The sequence below is a fragment of the Lycium ferocissimum genome, chromosome 1, assembly GCF_029784015.1.
Source record: "Lycium ferocissimum isolate CSIRO_LF1 chromosome 1, AGI_CSIRO_Lferr_CH_V1, whole genome shotgun sequence".
NCBI lineage: Eukaryota > Viridiplantae > Streptophyta > Magnoliopsida > Solanales > Solanaceae > Lycium > Lycium ferocissimum.
Window position 1 is genome coordinate 13,861,680 of NC_081342.1, and position 27,125 is coordinate 13,888,804.

At 36.1% G+C, this 27,125-nt stretch overlaps 2 protein-coding genes and 1 pseudogene across 6 annotated transcripts; 1 reads left to right on the top strand and 2 right to left on the bottom strand.

Annotated features, from left to right (window-relative positions):
- Positions 1-1,802: 1,802 nt before the first annotated feature.
- On the bottom strand, positions 1,803-6,941 carry LOC132049138 (endo-1,3;1,4-beta-D-glucanase-like). 4 transcript variants are annotated; one of them, XM_059439833.1, is made up of 8 exons: positions 6,466-6,936; positions 5,694-5,715; positions 5,033-5,150; positions 4,729-4,819; positions 3,957-4,046; positions 3,456-3,556; positions 3,151-3,287; positions 1,803-2,429 (listed from the first exon to the last, which is right to left on the bottom strand). In XM_059439833.1, exons 1-8 carry the CDS (start codon positions 6,611-6,613, stop codon positions 2,372-2,374), a joined length of 765 nt encoding a protein of 254 aa, XP_059295816.1. In that variant the 5' UTR covers positions 6,614-6,936; the 3' UTR covers positions 1,803-2,371. The 4 variants fall into 4 exon arrangements, with proteins under 4 accessions (XP_059295816.1, XP_059295831.1, XP_059295824.1 ...); XM_059439848.1 differs by having other exon boundaries at positions 3,116-3,287; positions 6,466-6,933; XM_059439841.1 differs by having other exon boundaries at positions 5,033-5,356; positions 6,466-6,583.
- A 9,322-nt stretch (positions 6,942-16,263) lies between these two features.
- LOC132049165 (acyltransferase Pun1-like) lies at positions 16,264-19,060 on the top strand (annotated as a pseudogene).
- A 4,448-nt stretch (positions 19,061-23,508) lies between these two features.
- Positions 23,509-27,125, bottom strand: LOC132049175 (F-box/kelch-repeat protein At3g23880-like). 2 transcript variants are annotated; one of them, XR_009413063.1, is made up of 3 exons: positions 25,784-27,125; positions 24,707-24,791; positions 23,509-23,813 (listed from the first exon to the last, which is right to left on the bottom strand). XR_009413063.1 is itself a non-coding variant. In XM_059439880.1 (2 exons), the coding sequence occupies exon 1, from the start codon at positions 27,032-27,034 to the stop codon at positions 25,811-25,813; it is 1,224 nt and encodes a 407-aa protein (XP_059295863.1). In that variant the 5' UTR covers positions 27,035-27,125; the 3' UTR covers positions 23,509-23,813; positions 25,784-25,810. The 2 variants fall into 2 exon arrangements, 1 of the variants encoding a protein (XP_059295863.1); XM_059439880.1 differs by lacking the exon at positions 24,707-24,791.

Consider the following 27,125-nt stretch of genomic DNA (forward strand, 5'->3'; position numbering starts at 1 on the left):
ATTTTTATAAACGGAAGACATTTTTGTTCAATTTCGCATAGTTTAAGGGCATTTTGACCTTTTCCGTACTTAAAAAGACATTTGACACTAAAAAAAAAAAAAAAAAAATACAATAGCCCCTGACGTTGTGGGATTATACTGAACATGTTGTTGTTGTTGTAGTTGTACAATAGCCCCCCCTCTCTAGTCTTCTTTTACGGATAGACACCCTCTCCATCAAATCTTCTCGAGTAACCCCTGCTCCATCTCCTACTTTTCCGGTTAAACTTCCTCATTTTCTTTTCTAAAAAGACACCACCTATCACCTTCATAGTCACCGCTTTAACTTTGTCATTTTTCCATCTTCACCACCTACTAGAACTTATTCCAAAAACTCTATCCCACGAAAGCATTTCCATCTTTATACCCAGAGGCGGACCCAGGATTTTAAGACGGCGGGGGTACTATTACCTTAAAATAAACGCCAACAAAAAATTTAATGACGGCCGAGAAATAATACCGTGTCAGACCGGTCACTAATGGGATAGCAGTGGCGAAAATACAAGTATATAGGTCAAATATGTGTAATAAATAAATTTTAACACAATGAAGCAAATGAAAGAGATATAGCTCAGCTGTGCAACATGTGGTGACAATCGAAGTCCCGAATACGGCGAGGTACCGTTTAATGCTTTATTGTTTTTAAAAATAGGCTCGAAAAAATAATTAAAAGTGACGTTCGGGTTCGATCCGGGGTGACGTATGAGGAAGCGACGATTTGCAACGACGTGCCCGAAGCTGTTTCGTTTGTTAGAGTGCACAATTAAAGTGCATAATTTTTTCCAAAGTGCACTCCCACCCTTCCATGTGGGTCCTCCTCTGTTTATACCATTCGAAATCATTATAGAGGCAAAATTCTGCCTTACGGTCAATTATGGAAAGAGGCATATAGCGGTGAATAAGTGACAAATTATAACGAAATAGAGAAAGAGTGTAAAGTTATTATTGATATCCTTTGAATTGGCAGGGTACGATGTAGTATCCAGAGATAGAGAGCTAAAATCGAACACTATGGATCGTTTCAAGGGGAATGCCAGGTGTGCAATTTATCTTCTCAATAGGAGCTATTAATGGACAAAGTCTGCTTTTACAAGTAAAAAAAATTCTTCCTCTAAAAAGATTGTCACTTTTTGTTTTTAGTACTGCTTTAAAATTGTCATTCCCTTTTTATATTTAGAAACAATTTAAATATAAAAAGATTCTGCCTCACACAAATATCTAAGACTTGTTTGAATCACACGTTTTAAAAAGTACTTACTTTATTTCTTAAACTTTGTCTTCAAGTCGAAACCACAACTTTTTTTGGGACGGAGGGAGTATCAATCTCAAGAAGGAAGATGGACCGCGGAAGATAAGAATGAGATTGAATGCTTTGATGCTTGTCCTTCGTCTCATATAACATTCACAAGTCCTTTGCTGACCCAAACCATAATTAAAAGTAACTAACCTAATTTGCATTTCTTCCAGCATTACATGTGAATCTCTTTATGTCTTCACCAGGAATAGTTTATTGTGCTCTCAAGAATATCTAATTATATTAGAAAAATTAAAAAGTATTTGAAAATTCATAGTGGCATTGAACTCTAATCTACATGCACATTCTTGAACTCATTTGCAGAAATCTTAAACTATAAAATATCTTAGTTAGTAGTGATAGTCAGCTAATTAAGATGGAGTATGATTTAGCAGCAAAACTAATCAAATGTGCAGCTCCAGAATTTAGCATTCATAAATCCTTTGCTGGCTCAAATCATAATTAAAAGTAACCAATCAAAAGTATCCTTTCACTTGTATGCTTCTGCCATAGTTGAAATTCATTAAGCTACGGTCATGATAAGTGACTTTCAATTGTTCCTAGCCAGCGGCAGAGTAAAGATTTTCATCAAGGATGTTTAAAATATACTAAAGAAATAAATACACGAAGAAGCCAAGAGGATTCAACATCTAGCACATATACGTAAAAAACAATTAACTTATCTACATTTTGTAATTTTCCGACAAAGGGCTGTCCATTGATTCCTTTTGGACAAGGGTAGCTCAGCCCAGTATCTGGCCATTTGACTTATCCACAAATTTCTCTGAATGTTTTGTCCAGGTTATACACCCAGCTTAAGAATCATTTTAAGGGCAATCAGCAAGTTGAGAAGTACATGTCCGATAACTTGGTGATCGTACATAGTCCTGAACAGATCTAAACCAGACATCTTATGTCTTGTTCATGGAGCCAAACATAACTCTAGAGTCACTACACTGACATTGTATGGAACTACTGATGAAGCAAACTGCAAATTTATTGTAGTTCTTTGCTTGTGTCATCTAAGTAATAGCCAAGTCACATAGAGGAACGGGGACCTCGGACACTGCTAAATCCACTTCCCTTCTCACTGTACCTGAAGCAATGTCTTTATATTAGAGATTAACTGAATCAGATAGAAAACTTGCTTGAATTTTGAATTCATCTAATTTATCTACAAATCGCATAATCAACTATGTTTCATATCCTAAATAAGTTAGATTTGACTACACCTTGAAAGGCTTCTAACAAATATCAAATCAAATGTCACTAGAACAACTGAGCTTTATTGCAATTACTTGGTATCACCTATATGGACTCCTTACTTTCACCGTATTCTGTTCTTGGCTAAGTACATACTGTTAACTAAGAGATGAACTGACTTTAGTTCAACCATGTCTCCTTTTATCACATTCAATTATCATATTATTGTACCTAAGAGCAGGTGCATATGTAGGTTTATGTAGCTAAAAATCCGTTTAACGGTCAGAATCAGTGATAAATCCTCAGTAATAGTTGAGTACTAATTGTCAGCTCTGCCTATTATGCTGGTTTTATATCTGTTGCTTTTGGATTCCGCACCATCATGAGGCCCGAGGCCACAACAGTTTTAGATGTGAAAGCATATTGCAGTCTTGAAAGCACTCATAACACATACATAGGACAAGCAGTAGCAGAATCACATGTTAATTAAAACACTTGCAGGCACAAAGAATATGAGACCATATAGTACGTTTCAATATTTAGCTACATCATCATAAGCAAATTTTGAGACTTCTTAACTGGAAATTGCAACTGCCAGGTATCTTTGCACTCACTTGACATGCTTGGTAAGCCAATCCAACATGTCCCGATGGGCTTCTTCAGCACGCTGCACAGCCTTTTTGTCTTCAACATTGTATCTCACTGTCCACCCATGCTTAACACTAGGATAAATTTTGACAAATTTGTCCACCTATATTTAGAGAAGGAAAGAGAGCAATGCAAAGAAAAGGGTAAATCTAAAATCTTGTAACACACAATGAGAGATACATCAAATTAGTTACCTACTTATATATCCCCTGAATAAACAGGGCAGTATTATTTCAAAGAAGCCTAATAATCAACTATGATGTTCATGTACCTCAGGTTTTGATAATAAAATCTCCTCATACTGCTTAATACGCTCTGGAGGACAGAAATGATCTATCTCAGCAGCTAAAATAGCTACTGGTGGCTTAACCTCTGCAAGTAATATGTATCATCAGTTGGTGAGGTGGAGAAAAAAGGAAAAAGAAAAAGAGAAAAAGGAAGGATCTCATGGTGATGCAGTTCAAGGTAGTCATCAGAATTCAAACAACAGTTAATATCAATTGCTTAAAACCAAGGAATATACATAAAATAATTAGCAAGATTCATATTATAATGGAATTGAGGCGTAAACGAATAAGAAACAGCTACATGAAGTTTTCGGAGTGCTAAATGCCCCACACAGAAAGAGCATATGCACTACTTTGTATAACATCTAGGATTCAAGTGACATTGAGAAAATCAAATGAAATGGGTGAATGCGCAACAAATCGGTATAAAATCAGCAGTAATAGCTTAATCTGATCATAGCTGATTTTAGTAATAACAGCCATACCTTTGAAATCATCAACCTTGACTAATGATGGGTGCAATAGCACAGCAGCTTGAATGTCGTCAGATTTAGCTAGGTCGATAACTACCTTTGCTGTTAAAAGCACTAGACATCAGGATCACAAGAAAATTGACCCTTTATGTAGATTCAGGTCTGTTGAGTTTGTCTGAAAGAAAGTGCTTTTTCATTCTTTGCATTTGGTTCGTGAGTGAAATATTTGCTAAAACTAGTTGTTAAAGATTGATGATTGGTTTTGATGATTTTTTTTTTCCGGCTGTTGAGGTTGATGATAATGCCTGAGTGTTTCGTTGGAGCAAGTCATATGGAGTAAGAGTTAGAATAGTTGAAAAGGAAAGTGAAGGGAAGTTACATTCCGGGAAAATCTCTCTTAGGAAAATATTTTCTCTTAACCAAACACCAAAAAAATAACATTATTCATTGTCTGGCACGGGGCAAAATGGTTAACTACCTTGAATTGTCAAAAATGTTTTCTTCAAGGGAAATTACCCAACTGTTGCTCCATTCACTTCTATCAACAAAAGATACTCAAAATGTTATCAAACATTATTTTTACAATGCAAAAATTTGAATAATTTTCCATGATGAATCATTCTCTTACCCCACACGTACCTTAGGCAATACCTTCATGACAAAATTTACATGTTACTGGTCTAGTATATTTATCTTCTATGTTAGATCTAAGTTTCTCTTTACTTAATATCCTAGTACCGGCAAGGGTTAAATAACCCTAAAACTATAAAGATAAAAAACTTACCACCCCAGCAAAACCCTGCAGCTCCAATTGCAGATATACCTTTGTCTTTTAGAGCTGCAGCAACCTGTTTTGCATCTTCAAATCCTTTATCCTAAGAAAAACAAAATAAACAATGAGTAGCATGATAGCAAGTCTGCTTCTACAAATGTCACGGAACATTCCCCCGCATGATCAGCTTAATGAATTGAGAAATGAGATACTGATGGCATGGCCTCTTCTGACTCTCAAGAGGCAAATCTATAGCTATGTTAGTACTAAAACACAAAGATTAAGTTTCAACTTTCAACAAATGCTGAACACATACTGGTTTATGTAATTCAAACCAGGGTGATAAAGACTTCTCCTCATTATAAGGATCACCAAAGAAAAAATCAGGAACCACCACATAGTATCCTGCAGCTGCAACTTTGTCAGCGATCGTCCTACATAAAAGCAGTTGAATTGTGGGATCAGCTCGAGATAAAATAGGAACTTCTTGCAGCTTAATTACTGGACAAACACAAATAACGGTGACCCCAACTACTTCCCTTGATGTAACCAAAAGATTCACAGATAAGACACCACTGAGTCGCCAGCAGTTAAGACTCATTTTCTGGAAGAGTTGCGGTAGTAAAGAATATTCCAACGTCTGAGAAGTAAGAATAGAAAGTTTCACAGAAGCAGAAACATTCTAAAAGTATACGTATTGAGATGAATCAACCAATTAATCAATTAACTAGTCCTTAATCCTGAACTACGTAGATCAATTATGTGAATCCGCTTTATTTAGACTTAGCTTCTTTACTCCCATCTGTACAATGAGAAGCCTTTCCTACTACTGCCACATCTGTGTGGTGGGACCAGTCTATTTGGCTCAGTGGATATTTAGAGAAATATGTAAGAAAGTAATAATCTTGAAGCGGGTAAGAAGACTAATTTAGAAGGTATTCGACAACTCTAAGCTGAATTTGAGAAGCAGTACGTACCTCAGATTTGGTGCTTCATAACCTGCAAAGAATTATGACCATAAGCTATTGTCTTCCAAAATAAAAATAAGAAAACAAAAAGCAGTTAATCCTTCTATTATAATAAACCAAACGAGGAAATCAAGAGGTCATTAGAATCTCTGATATATGGCTAACTGTCCCATATTTGCTTGAACTTTGAAAAACTCAAAGCAAACTAGGAGTAACTTCTAAGAACTAAAAATTATAACTTGATTACCATTACATATATCCTGTTGCAGGGGCTCTAACTGGTGTATTTTTCTACTCATAAGATTGGCGGACACCTCTAACTACAATGCTAATCTTACCAAAAAATGGGGGGAAGAAACAGAAATCGAAATGCAAATGTAGCAGAACCAGTTGCCCCTGCCGGAGCCATGATTTGAAGCTTATGAGTTCTGAATTTTAATCCTTTTAAGTTATTGGGTTTTAATTTTTAAAAGACATAATGGTAAAAAACACACCTGAACTGTTAACTTTTTGCGGGTCTTACACCCCAACTATCAGTTGTTCATTTTCCCTACCCGAACTATCACCATCTACTCAACTAGGTGCGTTTTAACTTTTAATACATAGATGATGATAGTCTAGCTACGAAACGGGAACAACTGATAGTTGGGTATGAAACTCATGAAAAAGTGATAGTTCAGATGTGCTTAAAAAATAAATACATTGTTTGACCGAAGCCATAGCCGACACTCTAGTTACGCAAACCATAGTTCACAATGCTAATGTGTTAAAGGTGAGGTACCATAAACGTCAGAGACGAGGAGAATGGCGAGTTTGGAAGTGGAAGGACCAGAAACGTATGTGTTGAACCCTCCAAGTTCTAACACACTCCCATTTCCACTACTTGAGCTTAATGTTGGTGGATTCTTGCAGCACTGAGACCCTAACATCTCTCTTGATACGGAAGATTGAAAAAATAGAGAGAAATGATGTAGTGAGGAAGATAATGAATTTACAGTCACTGATCTGTGCGTGTTTGGTTAAAAGAGCAGATGGTGTGGAAGTTGAGCCTAATTATGCACACATTAACTACAATCACTGATTTGTCAATTCGGCATTCAAATTTAGTAGGGACAACGCAAGATAGGCACATTTAATTGACAAGATATGTAGAGATTTCTTGAACACCAATGTCCGTGAGACTATTTTCCTGAAACTAAGACTATCTAATGGGACAGGATATGCCGTCCCTCTCCTACCGCGTCCTGTCCCATTAGATTAGCGGGACCAGGCGGATCATCCCCCTATCCTGTTATGAAATCGTTCCGTCTCATCCCGTCCCAGCTCACTACAATCGTCTCATCCCCGTCTCAAATTACAGTCACTGATTTGTCAATTGGCATTCAAATTTAGCTAGGGACAACGACGACGACGGGATAGACTGTTGGGTTTAATTGATAGATTGAATGAAAAATGGAGGGAAAAGAAGTGGAGGGAAAATGAAATGAGTTGTTCCTTCTTGCTTTATGAAATAAGCATTTATTTCTTATTGGTAGTGGAAAGAAAAATTCTCCTACTTAAAAGTAGAAGCACTCCTTCTTGTTGCTAAAGGGTTAAGAAGAGTTAGTGTCTCTTCTCCTCATTGTCGATTTGTTGTCGTCGTTGGCAAATGATGCGATTGATTGATAATCTTTTTTTTAATTATTTAATTAATTAAATAAATTATCCAAATCCTGACCCGTTAGTGAACCGGATCCCCGTGTCTGACTTCCATGGCTACATATTCGTTTGATTCCTTAGATTTTTCCTTACGAATTTTCTGAACTCCAAAACAGTGGGCTCGACTTTGATTCTTACATATTTTTTCAGAGACTGTTATTATTTTTCCAGTTTCTATTTTTCATCTTCTACTATTTTTCCAGAATCTGTCCAGTTTCTGTTTTCTATTTCAGAAATTTTTTCTAAGTTACTGTTTCAACGTTTTTTGCAATACAAATTATTAACAATCTTAAGGAAATTATATTTTATATATTAATCTGTATTCTGTTTTGGGGACTAAAACCTGTGTGGTTTTCTATTCCGTATGAAATTTAATGTTCTGACTTGAAGATATAAAAACTTCGTTGGAATATTAAAGTTCATACTTGCACAACGATTTGAAGAACATAAAAACTTCGTCGTTGTTGTTGTGAAAAGTTTGCTATTCAGATTATTAAAACAGTTTGTCAATTTTGACAGTGAAAAGAAATGACAATTGAAAGCATTACTACTTCTGCGACTATTGCGGCAACAAGCCGAACTCTTTTGTGCCACCGGCGGAAAAACCGAATTTTTTTTTTGGAGCCAACTTCAAAGGATGGCAGCAAAGGGTGTTCTTTTGGCTTACCACTCTTGGTATGCAAAAGTTTACCAACGAAGACCCTCCTGTGCCTGCCGCAGATATGCCGGCCAATGAAAAATTTATGATTGTTGAGGCATGGAAACAAAAGTGATTTTCTATGCAAGGGCTACATCCTAAGTGCTTTGGAGGATGGTTTGTACACCGTCTACAGTGCTATGAAAACTTCGAAAGAATTGTGCGATGCACTTGAGAAGAAGTATAAGACTGAAGACGCATGCTTGAAAAAATTTGTGGTTGCCAAGTTTCTAGACTATAAAATGATAGACAGCAGAACCGTTGGAACCCAAGTTCAAAAGCTTCAACTTATTTTTCATGACCTTATGCTGAAGGTATGGTAGTTAATGAAGCATTTCAAGTGGTACGCAATGATTGAAAAGTTGCCTCCTTCGTGGAGAGATTTCAAAAATTATCTAAACCAGCCGAGAAGAAGTCGCATGGGAATTCAATGGTTATGGGAGCGAATATCGTTGAACAGGTTGCCCCAAAAAGTAAGAAAAGAAAGAAGTTCACCGGACAAAAGAAGGAGCAAGCCAAGAAAAAGTTCAAAGGCAACTGCTATAATTGTGGGAAAGCTGGCCACAAAGCCCCAGATTGTCGTCTCCCAAAAAAGGACAAGAAAAAGGGACAAGCCAATATGGTGGAGAAGACTGATGACATCGATGATCTGTGTGCAATGCTATCAGAGTGCAATTTGGTTGGAAACCCAAAGGAGTGGTGGCTTGATTCTGGTGCCACACGACATGTTTGCTCTGTAAAAGAAGCATTTGTAACCTACGCTCCCGCTGGACCCGAAGAGGAGCTTTTTATGGGAAATATTGCAACAGCCAAGGTTGAAGGATATGGGAAGATACTTCTGAAGATGACTTCCGGCAAGGTGCTGACTCTCAACAACGTTCTACACGTTCCTACAATTAGGAAGAATTTAGTATCAGCCACACTACTCGTCAAAAACGGTTTTAAGTGCGTGCTTGTTAGTGAGAAAGTTGTAATAAGTAAGAATGAGATGTTCATAGGAAAGGGCTACCCCACCGAGGGCCTTTTCAAACTAAATGTAATGGTTGTTGACAGTATTAATAAGAATTTAGCTTCGTCTTACTTATTGGAGTCAAATGATTTATGGCATGTTCGTTTAGGACATGTCAACTACAAAACCTTGCGAAAATTGATTAATTTAGAAGTATTGCCTAAATTCGAGTGTAATAAATCAAAATGTAAAATTTGTGTTGAATCTAAGTTTGTTAAACATAACCCATATAAGTCTATTAATAGGAGTTCAGATCCTTTAGACTTAATCCACACAGATATATGTGATATGAAGTTAATACCATCTCGCGATGGGAAAAAGTATTTATAACTTTTATTGACGATTGCACTCGATATTGTTATGTGTATTTGCTTAATAGTAAGGATGAAGCAATTGACGCATTTAAGCAATACAAGAACGAAGTGGAAAATTAATTAAATAAAAAGACAAAAATGATTAGAAGTGATAGGGATGGAGAATACGAATCTCCTTTTGCAGAGATATGTTTAGAATATGAAATTATTCATCAAACTACTGCCCCCTACACACCACAATCAAATGGAATTGCGGAAAGGAAAAATTGAACATTAAAGGAAACGATGATTGCTTTATTAATAAGCTCTGGTTTACGGCAGAGCTTGTGAGGGGAAGCTATCCTTACAGCTAACTGAATACTCAACAGGGTGCCCCACAACAAAACACAATCTATTCCATATGAACTATGGAAAGGAAGAAAACCCAACTTGAAATATTTCAAAGTGTGGGGGTGTTTAGAAAAGGTACAAGTTCCTTTACCCAAAAGGGTAAAAATCGGACCAAAAAATGTGGATTGTGTTTTTATTGGATATGCCACAAACAACAAAGCTTGTCGGTTTTTGGTTCACAAATCCGACAATCCCGAAATTCATGTTAATACGGTAATTGAATCAGATAATGCTGAATTCTTTGAAAACATTTATCCGTATAAAACTGAATGTGAGTCGTCAAGTGAAATATCTAAACGACAGTGGGAAGAACCAAAGGAAAATGCACCAAGTGAAGAGGATCCAAGGTGTAGCAAAACGTCAAAAGACATCTACTTCCGTTGGACCAGAGTTTGTGACATTCTTGCTTGAAAATGAGCCTCAAACATTTAAAGCAACGATGTCTTCTTCTGATTCGGCATTCTGGAAAGAGGCAGTCAATAGTGAGATTGAATCAATTTTGAACAACCACACATGGGAATTGGTTGATCTTCCTCCTGGAAATAAACCTTTAGGATCAAAATGGATTTTTAAAAGGAAAATGAAAGCTGATGGCACTATTGACAAATATAAGGCAAGACTTGTGGTCAAAGGTTATAGACAAAAAGAAGGCCTTGATTACTTTGACACATACTCACCGGTAACAAGGATAACATCTATTCGGGTGTTAGTGGTACTGGCGGCCATACATGGTCTTGAAATCCATCAAATGGATGTTAAGACAGCTTTCTTAAATGGAGAGTTGGAGGAAGAAATTTACATGGAACAACCTGAGGGATTTGTGGTTCCTAGTAAAAAAAGGGCAGTGTGCAAACTTGTTAAGTCACTTTATGGACTAAAACAAGCACCCAAACAGTGGCATGCTAAATTTGACCAAACAATGTTGGCAAACGGATTTAAGATCAACGAGTGTGACAAATGTGTCTACATTAAAAACACTCCAAATCATGAAGTCATTATTTGTTTATATGTTGATGACATGTTGATAATGAGTAAAGATATTGCCGATATAAATGCTATTAAGCGCATGCTGGCTAGCAAATTTTATATGAAGGACTTAAGAGTTTCTGATTTGATCTTAGGAATCAGAATTCATAAAACTCCACAAGGTCTAGCATTATCGCAGTCTCATTCTATTGAAAGAGTACTTGATATGTTCAAGTATTTAGATTTCAATGTTGCCAAGACTCCAATTGACGTGAGCTATACATTTCAGAAGAATGAAGGTGAAAGTGATTCACAATTGGATTATGCAAGAGTGTTGGGAAGTTTCATGTATATCATGAATTGTACGCGACCAGATATAGCATGTGCTATTAGCAAATTGAGTCGGTTCACAAGTAATCCCAATCAAACTCACTGGATGGCAATGAAACGAGTTTTGGGGTATCTGAAACATACCCAAGACTATGCTTTGCATTATAACAAATATCCCGCCGTGATTAAGGAATATAGTGATGCAAATTGAATCACCGGATCATCTGAAGTTAAATCCACGAGTGGATATTTTTCACAATTGGGGGTGGAGCAGTGTCTTGGAAATCATCCAAACAGACGTGCATCGCCCGTTCTACGATGGAATCTGAATTTATAGCTTTAGACAAGGTCGCGGTGAAGAAGCCGAATGGCTCAAATTTCTTAGAAGATATTCCATTCCCGGCCCAAACCTCTGGGACCTATATGCATACATTGTGATAGTCAAGCAGCAATAGGTAGAGCAGGGAGCGTTATGTATAACAGAAAATCTCGTCACATACGACGGAGACATAATACCGTGAGACAACTACTCTCTAGTGGAATTATCACTATTGACTATGTAAAGTCTAGAGATAATGTGTTAGATCCACTTACCAAAGGCCTAACTAGATAGACGGTTGAAAGATCATCTAAGGGAATGGGTTTAAGGCTTAGGACAAGTCATCATGGCGGTAACTCTACCTAGCAGACTGGAGATCCCAAGAGCTAGGTTCAAGGAGATCAAACAAAGTTGTGACTGACGGTTCGGCATTGTCAAATAACTCAATCCATTCTCGTGATGAAGACAATGTTCAGGAACAAGGATAAAACATTAAGGCTTTTTAACGAGTTAATAAAGCTTAAGTTTTTTAATGGTTTCTAAGTTTGGCAGGTTTGATCAAATAGTGTATCTACGCGATAACACGTTTAGGAATCACCTATGTGAGTGTGAAGTGTAAGTCGCTTCAAAGAGGATGATTGTAAAAAAACCCATTCTCTATACACTCATGAAACCAGGAGGTGTTCATGGCTGAAACGAGCACAACCGTAAGAACTATAGACGGTAAAGGGTTGATTGTGTGACATATGGTTGTCTAGGTATACACCATAGCTCGACGGTTCAAAGATATCAAATTTACAGATTGACCGAGTATATCGATATACATATGTTCAGTACGGAAAGTTCAAAGGGAAACCTACTTAGCCAGATGCAATTAATCGTTGCTTGTAAATTACACACTCGTCCGTGCATTCCTTTATGTTATAGCTATTCCCCATTCATGTGGGGGATTGTTGGGTTTATTTGATAGGTTGAATGGGAAATGGAGGGAAAAGAAGTGGAGGGAAAATGAGATGAGTTGTTCCCTCTTACTTTATGAAATAAGCATTTGTCCCTCATTGGTAGTGGAAAGAAAAGTTCTCCTACTTAAAAGTAGAAGCCCTCTTTCTTGTTGCTAAAGGGTTAAGAAGAGGGTCTCCCTGCGCACCGTCGTCGTCACTCGGCTCGGCTTCGGATTCGGATTCGGTCAAATGATCTGATTGATTGATAATCTTTTTGGACCATAGCTATAAATTTGTTTAATTCCTCAGATTTTTCCTTACGAATTTTCTGAACTTCAAAACTTCTTCTTCTTCTGCACAAATACGTTCTAGTGTGATTTACTGCCGTTGAGTGATTCGCTGACACCGTGGTTTTAGGTACCGATACATCGGTGAGTACGATCGTTCTATCCAGGGAGCACGTATTCCATTAACCTCGAGTACTTGAGGGGAATAATTTCCTTAAGGACACACCGTGCATTCAGTGGGCTCGATTTTGATTCTTACATATTTTTTCAGAGACTGTTATTATTTTTCCAGTTTCTGTTTTTCGTCTTCTCTTTTGTTTTTCCAGAATCTGTCTAGTTTCTGTTTTCTGTTTCAGAATTTTTTTCCAAGTTACTGTTTCAACGTTTTTTGCAATATAGATTATTAACATAGACACTGTAATTGACAAGATATGTATTTCTTGAACACCAATGTCCGTGAGACTATTTATGTGAAACACACCAATGATTGATGTGTCAAAAGGAACAAATTAATATTTAGAAATATTTTGACACTATAATTCTTTTTCAAAAAAATAAATTATAATAGGCCCTTCCCCTCCGGTCTTCTTTTTCATAAACACCCTCTCGATTAAATCTTGGGATATTAACACCTATATACAACTTAAGTATTTATTGGCATATTTTTAGTCATGAATTATGTTTAGTAATTGAAGCCCAAAAAGTTTGGCATTGTATACCAAAATCCAACCGTAACCGTCAATTTATAGGAAGATAAATATTCCTTCCTTATCATGCTTCATAATATGTATCAATTAATATGATTCCTAAGATAAACAATAGGTATTATTCTGGCTCTCAACAACATTCGAACATAATTATGTGTTTCCTCCAATGAAGAAATCTCAACCAAGTTGTCATTCGATTCAGGGGTGCTTATTGGGTGATTCGATTCGGTCTTGAATGTTATCTGTTCGGCTTGTCGATTATCGGTTGGTAGATAAGCTAAAATGTTACAGATCCATTAAGATATTAATTATTAGTTATGACTCATGAGTTAATCGGTTAACGGCTCGGTTATCGGTTTAACCGTTGTCAAATTCTAAATTAAAAGTTAAGCCGCACTAGGGACAGAAATAGTATTAAAATAATCACTAGAACCTTCCCAAACAAATCTAAAAGGAGAGCTTCAGTAAGGGTATGTAGCAAGATTCATATTACTGAAAAATTTAGTATAAATTTGCACAAATACTTTGAGAAACTGGCTTCTAAATTTAACCAAGGAAGGGTTTCACTAGTTTACAGCATTCACGCAACTTTATGAAGACACTATTAAAACCGTGATCTTATTTAGCAAATTATTTGACCTCACGATGCAAGAGAATTACTTAAGTTTTCATCAAGCTACTACAAGGAGCATGAGTTTCAGAAGAAAAGGCAAAATTATTAATTGTAATTTAATATTATTATCAGATTATTGTTAACCCGTTAAGAAAAAATCCTAAACCGGTATAGCTAAACCGTTAAACTAATAACCGATTACAGATAAATCAATAGTATTTTTTTGGTTCGGGTTATTGGTTTTGGTCCCGTTTTGAACAACCCTAATTTCCATAGGGATTAAATCCAATTTTGAGATATTCATACTATTTTCAGTGACCAATTTTCAAAGAAAACGATGGCAACGTTACCTATTTTTGTTCAGAATAGCGAGCAATGTCAACGACGATCATCCATCATTGTTGATTCACAACGACATGGATTTGCTTGTACTTCGAGTTGAAAAAGAACAAATCGGACTTTATCGTGTATTCCTTGTGAATATCAAAGAAGGAGAATGATATACATGGCATCAATTTAATTTTGAATGATGAACATTCATCTAGATGTAAGTAGATTGCAGATACACATGTATGTCATGTTCATCAGTGCATATCACACACATATTTTCATGGGATTTTTACACTCAATGACAATTAGGGCAAAGTATTACCCGCTTTAGCCCATAATTATTTTTTTTAACCGCTCTAATCGCTGTTTTTGCATGTGAGAGGAGAAGCGAGAAAATAGACGCATTTGATCGGCGAAACCATTGTCGTCGCTTTCTGCTTATTGATAAAGGAACCTTGCCGTTGTCGGTGGCTGAGCGCTTTCTGCTTATTGATAAGGAACCTAGCCGTCGTTGGTGGCTGAGGTTGCAATTGCATTGGCATTTGGCCAACCATAGTTGATGGTGGATCTAGGGTTTCCGATCGTGGGGTGGGAAACCGAAATACCAAAAATCGATTTAGAGCAAAAACCTAAAAAAGCTCTGTTTTAATAGATCGAAATTCAGGTCAACGATGTTTTTGGGCTGCGCTGGCGAACCAGATCTAGAATTTCGATAAAGTGTTTATAAACACCTCTTATACAGTGTAGCATTAGTGTGTATAAACACCTTCTAAACATTATGTATAAACCCCTCTTATATATAAACACCTCTTGTATAAGTTGTATAATATTGTATAACAATGTAAAAGTGTGTATAAACACCTCTTAGATATTATTATACACTTTTATACTAGGTTGATACATTTTCTACAGTAAGTGTATATTGTTGTAATTGTTGTATAATGTTGTATACCATGAAAAATTGGCTATGCGAATGTAAATTAAAAATATGACTACGTAGATGTAATTTTGTATCTTTGGATTGTACATTATTGAAATTTCCTCCAAATTTATACTGTCAACTTCTTCCTCATGGATTAATCTATTTGTATTATCAACTTCTTCCTCTTTCTAAAGTGTTTTGGCATTATTGAAAATTCCTGAAAACTTTTTTCGTGGCCTTTCGAGAAAGTTTCCAACTTTCGCGAACTACGATTTCGATAGTACTAGCCACGCCTAAAATCCCTTTGTGAACATCACTGTATTTGCTTTCAATATTCTACGACAATCATATGTTATCTTCATTTATTTACTCATAACATTTACGAAGGTGACCCCAAGTATTGACCTATAAGTATTATACCTGTTGAGTGATTCTTGTATTATATAAAATGAAATTAGCTAATGATCATTCTGTTGGTTTAGGAAAAAAATTCCATCTCCCATTCTTACCGCACCTAAATATTCATACTCTGTCCATGTATCCTCGAACCAGGTATTAACATGTGTTATGATTTATTTTTAATGGTGACATAACTAAGGCATAATACATAAACATGCCCTCAAATTGGGCCTCAGGTTGCAAATATGCCCTCCAATTTTGGGTGTGCACAAGTAGGCACCTCAACTTGTATAAAGTTGAATCGTAAACACAAATGCCGACATGGCACTGACGTGACACATAAATTTTGGAGGCGTCTAGATGATCATTTTGTAAGTATTCAACTGACAAAGTGGAGATAAGTTGAGTCTACACAGTGTGCCGAGTTGGAGAAGATACTTACCATTTGAGGCCAATTTGAGGATCACTTATGTATTATGTCCATAACTAATGTACTACATGTGCAGCAAATGAAAGGACATCAACAACACAAAAGGAAGAATTATTGCCGCAAGCATCAAGCTATTTTGAGGAGAGTCGACTCCTTAAGGAAATTAGAAGAAGAGACAACCGTCAATCAATGAAGCAAATCAGGAGCCAGTCAGCAGCAAGTAACCAAGGAAAGGAAAACAATCAAATTGGACAATCAAGTAAGCAAATATCCCAATCAGGAAGTCAATCAATAACAACCAAAGAAAGGAAAACTATCAAATCAAGAGAACAAATCAAGGACATAACAAAGGAAAGGAAAATCTGTCACAACAGATAGAAAGAAGAATATCCAAGCAAGAAAAGAACTGAAATGAAATCAACGACGTTAACAAAGGAAAAAAGTTCAAGACGAAATGAACTCAACAATCAATAAGCTCTAACCTGATTCTTAAAAAAAGAATTAATCAAATTTTTCGAAGGATGAAAATCTCTCGAGTTTCCTGGCTCTGTACCTTTAGGACATCAAGCACGAAGACTATTTAGGACACACAGAAGAAGAATAAAAATGTACATCCTATCCTAAGCACTCTTTGAACATCCTATCCCAAGCACTTTCAGTTCTTTGTTCTACTCTTAATAAGCATTGTAATCTGCTAGTCAACTTACTGTGTATTCAAAAGAGGAAGAGAGAAAAATATTATTTGGTGAGGCATTGTATGTCAACTGTTACTAGAGAGAAAAAGACTGCTGGTGTATGCATAGGAAATATACCCTCAACATTACTCAAGAACAAATTCAGAGCTTACGGAGAAACCCTCTTGCAATCCAAGAGGATTTGGACTAGCATTTACATTGAGTTCGAACCCGTATAAAAGTATATGGCGCCACTTTACTTTCTGCACTATTAGATTCTGTTACCCGCCTGTTTCAATATTACTGTTTGCCTGATAGTCAACTGTTAGTCATCATCAGTCGATTAGAATCCAAATAGTTTACAATCGCCCCCGCTGTTGCACTTTCAATTGGTATAAGAGCTAAGGTCATGGATTCGATTCCCATGAAGACATGCTTCATATAGCAGGTTTTGGGAAGGGGGGATTGTTGGGTAACACTAACATCTTGCCTATGGAGAGGCCCAGATGATGGGCCGGGGATGGCCGGGTGGAAATCATGGTCGAACATGGCGCTTGCTTGGTGGGCTTGGTTAAGTAATAAAGTCGCGTCCTTGCTATCAGCTGCGCTTGATCCTAACAACATGTTCGTATAGTACTTTTCTAATCCATCGTCGTCGTTATTAAGCCAAACAATATTTTCAATATTCGTAAACGCGATTGCTTTAAGATATTAAAACTTAATTGGATTTTAGGAACGCTACAGTTATATACGTGGTGATGTACTTTGTCTTATTATGCAGCAAATCAATTTCATTGTAGAGAAGGTCTATAAAACTGTGGTGTGAAGAATTTGGTGTAACCACAGTTGAGAAGATTTAGCGATCAACAAGTAGAGAAAAGAAACGTCAGGTCAATCTGAGAGTCTCGCTTTGAGTCTAGCTACCACATACGGGTTTGCTAGCAGAAAAATGGCCCCACTTAATGCATTAGATGTCGTAACAAGAGCTTCCAAGAAACTCATTAAACCTTTTTCTCCAACACCTTCCACTCAAAAATGGCACAAACTTTCTCTCATTGAACAAGGCCAAATACACTTATATACCCTTTGGTTTTTTCTACTCCAAAAATTAATTAGGTGCACTTTCTAATAAACCTGCCCAAATATCAAAACTTCTTGAAAACTGCCTCTCCAAAATTTTAGTCTCCTATTATCCGTACGCAGGAAGCATGAAAGATAACGTCACGATTGATTGCAATGCAAGGGTGTTGAGTTCTTGAACTTGCAAATTGATGCACCTATGTCTCAAGTTCTCAATCACAAAGATTGTAGTGTCAAAGATTTAATCTTCCCTCCTGGTGTAGCTTGGGCGAATGATTCCGATTATGGCATGGCTGTGATTCAGTTAACACATTTTAAATGTGGAGGAATTGAAGTTAGTACATGTTTGTCACCCAAGATTGGAGATGGATGCAATGGTTTTCAATTTTCAATTGATTGGAGCAACATTAACTCGCGATCCAAATGCGAAAACATCTCCTCTTTATTACATAATTGGCACTACCGCACTACCTTTCCATCACCACCAACTGGTCCTCTGGATTCCCCTGTATTTCCATCAATTTAGATGGTTGTACACAAAAAAAAAAGGTATGTTTTTTCCTCTTCAAAAATAAGTGCACTTAAGTCCTATGTTGTTAGTGAAACAGTAGTGAAAAATCCTACAAGTACTGAAGTCGTTAGTGCACTTGTTTTCAAATGTGCTGCTAAAGCAGCGACGGCGAACTCAGGTAATTCCTTTGTCCCTTCTAAATTAATCCCATTACCCAGATTTGTGAGGAATGATTTCGCCAAAGTTACCACCTAACTCTGTTGGAAATGCTCTGTCTCACTTCTCTACACATATTTCCAATGAGGCAGACATGAACTTACCAAAAATAGTTGGTCTCATGAGGAAAGAAAAACAACTATATAGGACCAGAGATAATATCAAAGAAAATGCATGGGCCTTAGAAATTCTTGAATTAGCTAAAGTATTGCCACCACAGAAGGAGGAATTTGATGAGTACACTTGCAGCAGTATGTGTAAATTTCCTTCTTATGATGTTGATTTTGGTTGGGGAAAACCCGTGGCTGCAACCATAGCTACTGGTCCTTACAATAAATTGTTCAATTTGCTGAACTACCGAGATGATGGCACCGAAGCATTCGTCATGTTGAATGAACAAGACATGTCTGTATTCGAGCGTGATGAGGAGTTTCTTCAATTTGCTTCTCCATATGCAAATTACTTTTAGATGTATGTATGATTTACGTTGTGAAGCATGGGTGTTGAATAATAACAACTTGTTTGGATGGTTGCTACGTATTATTTCATAATATATCCGTATCATATTGTATTAACCATGGCTGTGCTGGTATAACCCATTTTAAGCCCCGAGAAGACCAGGAATCGACCTTTACATGCTACAACCTCTATCCCAATTTTACAAAGCTCCGGAACACCAGACTGCGCGACACATTCTGCCAGGCGGTGTCTTTTGATTATATATATCTGTTTTTGAATACTGTTTATACGTATGTTAAATAAAAAAATTCTGACGAATTGGTGTTGCTTGACACCGCTTCAATGTACGTGTGTCCGCCCCTGCCTGGAAAATTCCAAAGCAAACTGTCAAAAATCAAATGAATTATCCAATACCCTTATGACCTGTTGAGAGAGGAAGTCCAATAACAAACTCCCAAAAATCCAATAACAAATCAAATACAACTGTGGGATCCTTGGCTAATGACATTGTCCTAGTAATGTTCTCCATTGCTCGATACCTATACACCAGAAGTGCCAATAGATGCAGAACATTCGGGAACTTCTCTATATAGGAAATAGTCCGAGAATTAACTAACACAGTCTCGTTATTGATATAAGCAATATCACACTCCAAGAAGCCAGCACATTCAGTTTGAAGTTCTTAAAACCCAGAGATGTGCATATATTATCATCTACACTGACGACAGTAAACCCATTATATGAAAATATCGCAACTGCTTTCACTGTTATATTGATCATAGAAACATGAGAAAATTCACATGAACTGAAGAGAAAATAGAATACCGGACATAATGTTTCTCTGCATTGATATTTCCAACTTAGTCATATTCGACCAAAGACTCTTTTTAAGAAAACTTCATAAACTAGAAGTTATTAAGTGTCTAGAATATATCCTGAAAACATATCAATAAACTTCATAAATGAATAAGTGCATTCAATTTGCAATGCAGATAAACTAATTGCATCACCAATAATCCCCCTCTCTATAAGGGTCCTATTGCCAGATCCTCACTTCTGAGTTCCACACGCTGCTTATTTTTCCGATCAAATGTGTAGGCATTCACTTCTAATTGACTATGCCAAGGCTTGCTTCCATGAGAAGTTGAATCACTCGAATTCATCCTATACAGTAAACAATCTATTGAACATGTAATTATTCAAAATCAAGCGAAAATTTGATAGGTGCTAACAAATACTGCAGAATAATTCTGCAACAGAGTTCTAAAACTAAAATAAAATCAAATCCCATCATTAGGATCCAGCTTTTTGTTTCTTTTCTGATCAAATTCCATCATTCGTAAACATATACAAAAGATCCTTTTGTGATAAAGTAATGCTTTCATTAACAGGCAAATTTGTACAAAAAAAAAAATTGAGTCTTAACATAAAAGCTTAACAGTCAACAAATTCTAGAAGTTGCATTACATTATCTACATCTAAACATTTTCCCCAACTGTACCGCCCTCAAAAAGCAGCTAGCTCTCAGTGATGACTGGTTCAAAAACACGTCCCAGAGCTACCATGTTCTTGTGAGTAGCCCTTCAATGCAAAAACTAGATGACCAGCAGATTTGCGTTCCGCCTGACAAAGGTAGCATCTACAGCATAACTTGACACCTCCTATCATCAAATTATCCGAGACAAGACTCATACATCAATTACCAATTTTTTAAGATGTTATCGTTCCTCATGAGAACATGGTAATTTTCTTTAACTATAAATTTTCCCCTTGTTTTAGGCTTCCATCTTATATCGTCCATCCTTTGGGGCTCGTCATTCAGCAATCAGATACTACAGCTTTAAAGGATTGAGAAATTTGACAGATAGGAGGGAACTCCTCTTTCCACACACCACATCTTGCCAGAAACCTAATTTCCTCCCATTCCAAAGCAAGTACCGCCAACACTACAGGATTGAAAATTGTAAAAAAGTAAAAAAAAAAAAAAAAAAAAAAAATAATAATAATAATAATAATAATAATAATAATAAAAGAAGCTACTGTCAATTTTTTCACTGATTACTTCCTGGCACAATTTTGTTATCCTCTTTGCTAAATCTCCAGAATCATTTACCTATAAATTTTTTGTTAGTTCATCATGAGCACAAGACCTCGAAGAGCACGAATTTCCATCCTCCCCCATTGATCAATAGCTATTCAAACTTACTCCAGAAAATTTGACGAAACAAGACCTTCAACATATATACTAAATTTGTTTGTAGAACCACATCTCTGCCTCCCAGGACACTTGTAAGTGTCATCTCTTGAATTATACCACACTAAACTTGAATCAAGTTCGTGTAAAAGTTCATCATTCGAGTAGATGAAATTTGAATTAGTTCTTAAAACTGGATATGTTTTAAATAGGAGTGCTTAAAACATGTTGGTTTTTTAAGAGAAAAAAACTAAGGGAAACGACAGTGGAAGATAGAAAATTTCTAGAAGTATATTGGAATAGATGCAACAAAGAGAATTATAGTTTTTTGCTTTGTTGAGCTCTGCACTTATAATACTTGCAGCAACATAAAGCAGTAAAAAAGGATCATAATCCTAGCCTAGCATATCTCCAGAAAATATGACAAGAAAATAGAACTTGAGCCTAACTCAACCCAAAAGCTAGATCAAGAGGTGAAGATTGACCATATAAGAACAATTGCCATCCATCCACGACTTGGGACTACTAACAAAACGGCTATTTAGTGTCATTCCTATGAAAAATCTTAAAGACGTGAATGGGTACAACCAACCAAACGTTGCAACAGATATGCAGTGATCTTTTGCATGCAATCAACCAAACACTGTATTATTTATTCGGAAATTTATACTATGATTGACCATGTCAAAACAATCAACCAAACAACCCCTGAGAAATTTGCTGAGTATAATTCGCCCAATGTATGCTTAGTCAAAATGAGACAAGTAAAATCCTATAGGCGAGTCAAATTATAACTCATTAACTGATGCATCTTGATTCAATATATTTTACTCAAGCAAACTTTGTCAGATGATCACGATTCACTTATTAATTTAACCCATTTTGACTCAATCCATCCATCTCTACTAAAAGAATGTTCAAGAGTAAGGCCGTGGAGCAGTGAAGGCGGAAAAAAAGCAGCCATTCAAGCACTGGACGGAAGGTCCCAAAGGAAACCCTGACAATATTTTGCATACATCTTATGAAGCAAAAGGGATAATTGAGGAAGAGAGTTTTGATTTATATCAAGCCTTTCAATAATTATAGCACCCCACATGCATAACCTAAATAAAAAGGTTTTAGAATTATTGGAGTTGATTAACTTTTCTGATTAGTCCACAAAAAGAAAAGATTTACTTTTATTTACTTTTCCTTGTTTTGAGGGTGACTGACGTCTTACAAAAACCTTCCTTCTATATATTCTCGTGCACATTAGGGGCTAGGTTAATCAATAGAAAGAATACAGATTTTGTCACCGAATCATTCCATCTCCGAAACTGAAAACTTTTGGTTTACTTTCGTTACTAAATTAACTAAAAAAATGAATTGTCCTACTCGTTATCTTAAATTTTGCTCACTAATCAATTTATATGAATGGACTTATCATTTATCAATCAAGAGTATGTATAATCTTCTCTGTCAGAAAAAGCAGTAGGCAAGTTGCAGATTTAGGGACCATTTGGAGTGGCTTATTTTATAAGTTGCTAAAACAACTAAAATGTTCGTTTTCAAACTTTTTTGTTTTATTTCGAACAAAAAAGCGCATTTGTACGTAAATAAGCCAAAAAAATAATTGGCCCGTTTGGTTTAGCTTATCATAAGCCAAAAAAAAAAAAATTGAACTACCCCAACGTATTTTTTCTTTGACTTATAAGCTGAAAACAACTTATAAGCTATTTTTTCAAAGCCCATCCAAACAGACTCTTATACCAGGTATGTTTAGATTTATTTTTTGTTACTTCTTGTATTGATGAAAATTTGTACTCATGTTCATGCAGTTTTTTTAAGTCGAATACTACTTATAATTCATGATATATACATCTGTATATGCACTTTAAAATATTTTCAATAGATTCTAATTTATATAGTGGTAAAAAATAAAAAGTCAGTACCAAAGAATGCACTACAATGTAATATTCCAAATCAATATATTTTTTGCTGAAGATTCCAAATCAATATATTCTCCATGCTTACAGCCAGTGTGAAGCTAAGTTCAATGCAAAAGTTTATTTGATTTTCCTTCGAAAGGAAAATTATACTTTGGTAAGTAGAGTAAGAATATTTAATGTAGTGGTAATCCTAGGTGTTGATATTCTTGCATCTTTTGAATAGTCAATTTTGAAAGAACTTATTGTCAATCTCTATCGGATATTCTTGCATCTTTTGAATAGTCAATTTTGAAAGAACTTATTGTCAACCTCTAGCTCGTGGTCTCCATTAGTGATTGCCTCCTCTATCTCCAAGAGTATTTCCCAACTCACCCCAAACAGAGAAGTAGCAAGATTGAACATGTGAAAAGTATTGTAGAAGTCATTTATAAGTATTATTCGTCACACCAATCATAAGCTAATAAAAATGAAAATTTAAATAATCAATCAGAAAAGCTACAATTACACTGAAAGAAGTTTGGATGAAAAACAAGAATTTAGAATAAATACTTTGGAAAGACCAGACTCAAGCAATAGCTTCAGAGGGTGCAATCTTTTCAACTCATTCATTAATTGATTAAGAACCTGAAACCACAGTATAGATTAAATACATTGACAACACCCCTTTCTGGCATAGAACCGTCCATTCTTCAACTGGGGCAGCCAAGTTGCCAACCTGAGATATAACAAGATAAGAAGAACTGAGAAAACTTTATTTAAAAAAAAAAAAAAAAAAAAGAGAGAGAAACTAAGATAAAGTTTACAGGTACTCAAGTAAATATTTTAAACCAGGAGTTTAATTTACATATAACGACTACAATATCAGGTTATCCAAAAGATATCTAACATGTAATTCTAATGTTGAAAGTAAGGCGAGTTTTACCTATTATAATAGATAAATGTGACCTTATAGCGGAAATAATACTACATTACCAGTGGATATTAGTTAAACTCTTTAAACCACATATGTGATGCATACGACCTAAATCGCATAGGTCCATATACTCAATCTGAAACCAGCATGGAACAAGGGGTCTTTCTAACCAGGAATTCTAATAAAGGTAAAGTGTTTTACACCTGGAATTCGATCCTACAACCTAAAACAATTTTTGAGCCACCTTTACCACGATACTAGAGGCTTTTCTTGTATTTAGGGGATTCAACAATTTACATATATGCACATAAGAAAATTATTTTAATGCACAGTGTAATTAACTTGTAAAAGGGGATTCGGTTAAACCCTTTACTGACCATGTAGTTACACCCCTGCTAACTGATGACTGATGTAACTAAACAGTATTTACAGCACAAGAAGCACACACAAAACAACTATCTTTCCACTTTGAAGCAGTGCTCAAGCAAACATATCCCAAAGCATAATTGTTTGTGGCATCAAATTTGATGGCAAGCCACAATTACCTTCATAACTAAGGTGCAAGCAAATGGTTATCCTAACGCTAACAGAACACTTTCTACATGACCTTCATGTTGTAACAAATACTAAATAAACATATAAACAATATGGCACACAGAAGAAACAATAAAGTGAGATTGCCCTTCAAAATTGACCTTTATATGCACAGCTTTGCTTCCTCTGCTCCAATTCAGTTTCAACCATTTGAATAAGCCGTTGCTCTGTTTCAATTTTGGTAACCTGCAGGACTAGTGCTTATGTGTAATCAAGCAAAGTATGTAGCCGTTACTTTTGCATACTGTTTCTCTTTTTGTTTTGATATTTCTATGTAATAACTTATATAATCTATGTAATGACTCATTTTGTTAAATTCCAAACTTGACTGTAACTGTAAACAGGCAAATATTGAATAGGTCTTTAATGTTCGTTCAAGCCTTAAAAGGGAATTTGTTTGACAGAAATTTTTCAACCAAGATCAGAAAGTTAACAACAAATGCATTACCATAGAGGCCCTTTTACTTTTCCTTTAGATAAGCTTTTGCACTCCGTTTCTCCATTTTGTCAAGATATCATTACAAATGGAGCAAATCAAGACTAACAGATGACAAGTATAAGTAGAAGAGGGCGGTCAATTTCTATTTCAGATAAATCTCAACCTGATATTACATATAACAGACATTCAAGTGAAGGAGAAGCCTGTTCAACCTTTTGTCACAAGTCACAACGAACTAGACTTGAACCTACCAACAAAATGTGATATGCAATTAGTGAACGTAGGTAAGTCTTGCTATATGCACATCGAAATAATATTAGTACATAGAAAATGAGCAGTAAAACAGGGAAACCCATGATTCATCATTGCCATACATGCAGTCAGCGGGGAGTAGATTAATTGTCCCTAACGTCTGCATGTGGACTATAATGATGTCTTGATCATACCTATCAGGGCGTAACAGTGGAATCGGATACACTTTTGATCAAATACATGATCAAGAAGGAAATTAAAACTTCATGACAGATCAAGAAGCCATCAGGCCCCAAATGATTATTACATGGAGGCTAACAAGAAGTTGAATTCATTCTTCACTGAGAATGATGAAAATGGATTGCAGAATTTCAAAATTCGCGTGAAGAAAGGGAAATTTTCTTTTGAACTTGGACGAATACTACTTTTGTCAATAGGTAGGTTCTAAAATTTAGTTAGATCATTTTTTGAAAGCTCAAATGCATACATCTTGTATCTGAACCTTTTCCAGTCTTCATTGCTGTTGAATTATTGGTTCCTTATCCAGTAAAGGCCAAACTAGGCTTTCAATATAGATGATTGCCTGCCTAATGAAATTACAGTTGGTAATCTCTGGATTTCTGATCGAGTTATCATTTAGATTGTAAACCACGAAAGATGATCCAAACTCAAACAAAATTTCTCCTTTATTTGACATACAAAAGGTATGAAGAAACAGATACGCCGTAGGATCATTGGGATAATTGATTGTAAGCATCTTTGTCCAAGATTCTTTAACCCCATACTCCTTCATAACCCACACATCTGCGTGAGTTCTCAGATAATCATAAAACAAAGCAAGATCACCTCCCAACACTCCCAAGGACAACGTACAATTAAAATCTCCTTCTCCATAGCAAGGTTGCTCCACCTTTCCCCATTTCTTATCAGCCAAATCAATACAAATGATGTCCTTAGGATTATTCACACCAACACGAGTAGTAGTAGTTGTTGTAGTCCAATGAAGCTTTCCATTCACAAGAGTACCCCACCTAGTGGATAGCACCCCACCACTCCAACACTCATAGGTACTTGTCCAAGAATCACTTTTTAGACTATATATTTTGACCTCAACATGATGTGAACCGTTATATCTCAGATTATTGCAAATAGCCACTACCTTATAATCATCATGAAACTCATCATATCCAAAACCATACATGATATAGAAACCATCTGTAGGATCAGGCAATTTCTTGAACTTCCTAATAGATGGATTCCACAGAAAGAAGTCATTTACCCCGATGACAAGACAAATCAACCCATTGACAGAACCAACAATCCTAATAGATCTAAGGGGTTTTCGGGGATTTTTCATAGGATAACCCAAGTCAAATGCCTCGGTAACAGGGTCATAAAGCAAAGAGTTAAGGGAACAGTCCTTGAGATTGAACTCAGGTGAATTTACTTTCAAAACAACCCTATGGTTGGTGTAGTCCTTGTCATTAGCACATATACTGAGATGGGTCTTGACAAATTGAGGGCTAGAGATTAAAGCAAGCCAAGATTTTGAAACACACCTGAATTTCAAGAGGGGTTTCACTGGTAGCTTTAAGAGTATGTCAGTGATGAGTTCTTGGGGCAGAATAGAAATTGTTAAGGCAGATTCTTGGATTGAAGTTGATGGAAATGGAGAATGGTTTGTGGGTTTGCTTTGTTTTGGGTGTTGATGGGAGGCTTCATCTCCCTTGGATTCCATTAGGGCTAAGAAAATTTTGAGTTTTGACTACCAGCTGAATTTTTTTCCTTCGTTTTTCTCTGTGCTCAATTTTTTCCCCAAGTAACCCACT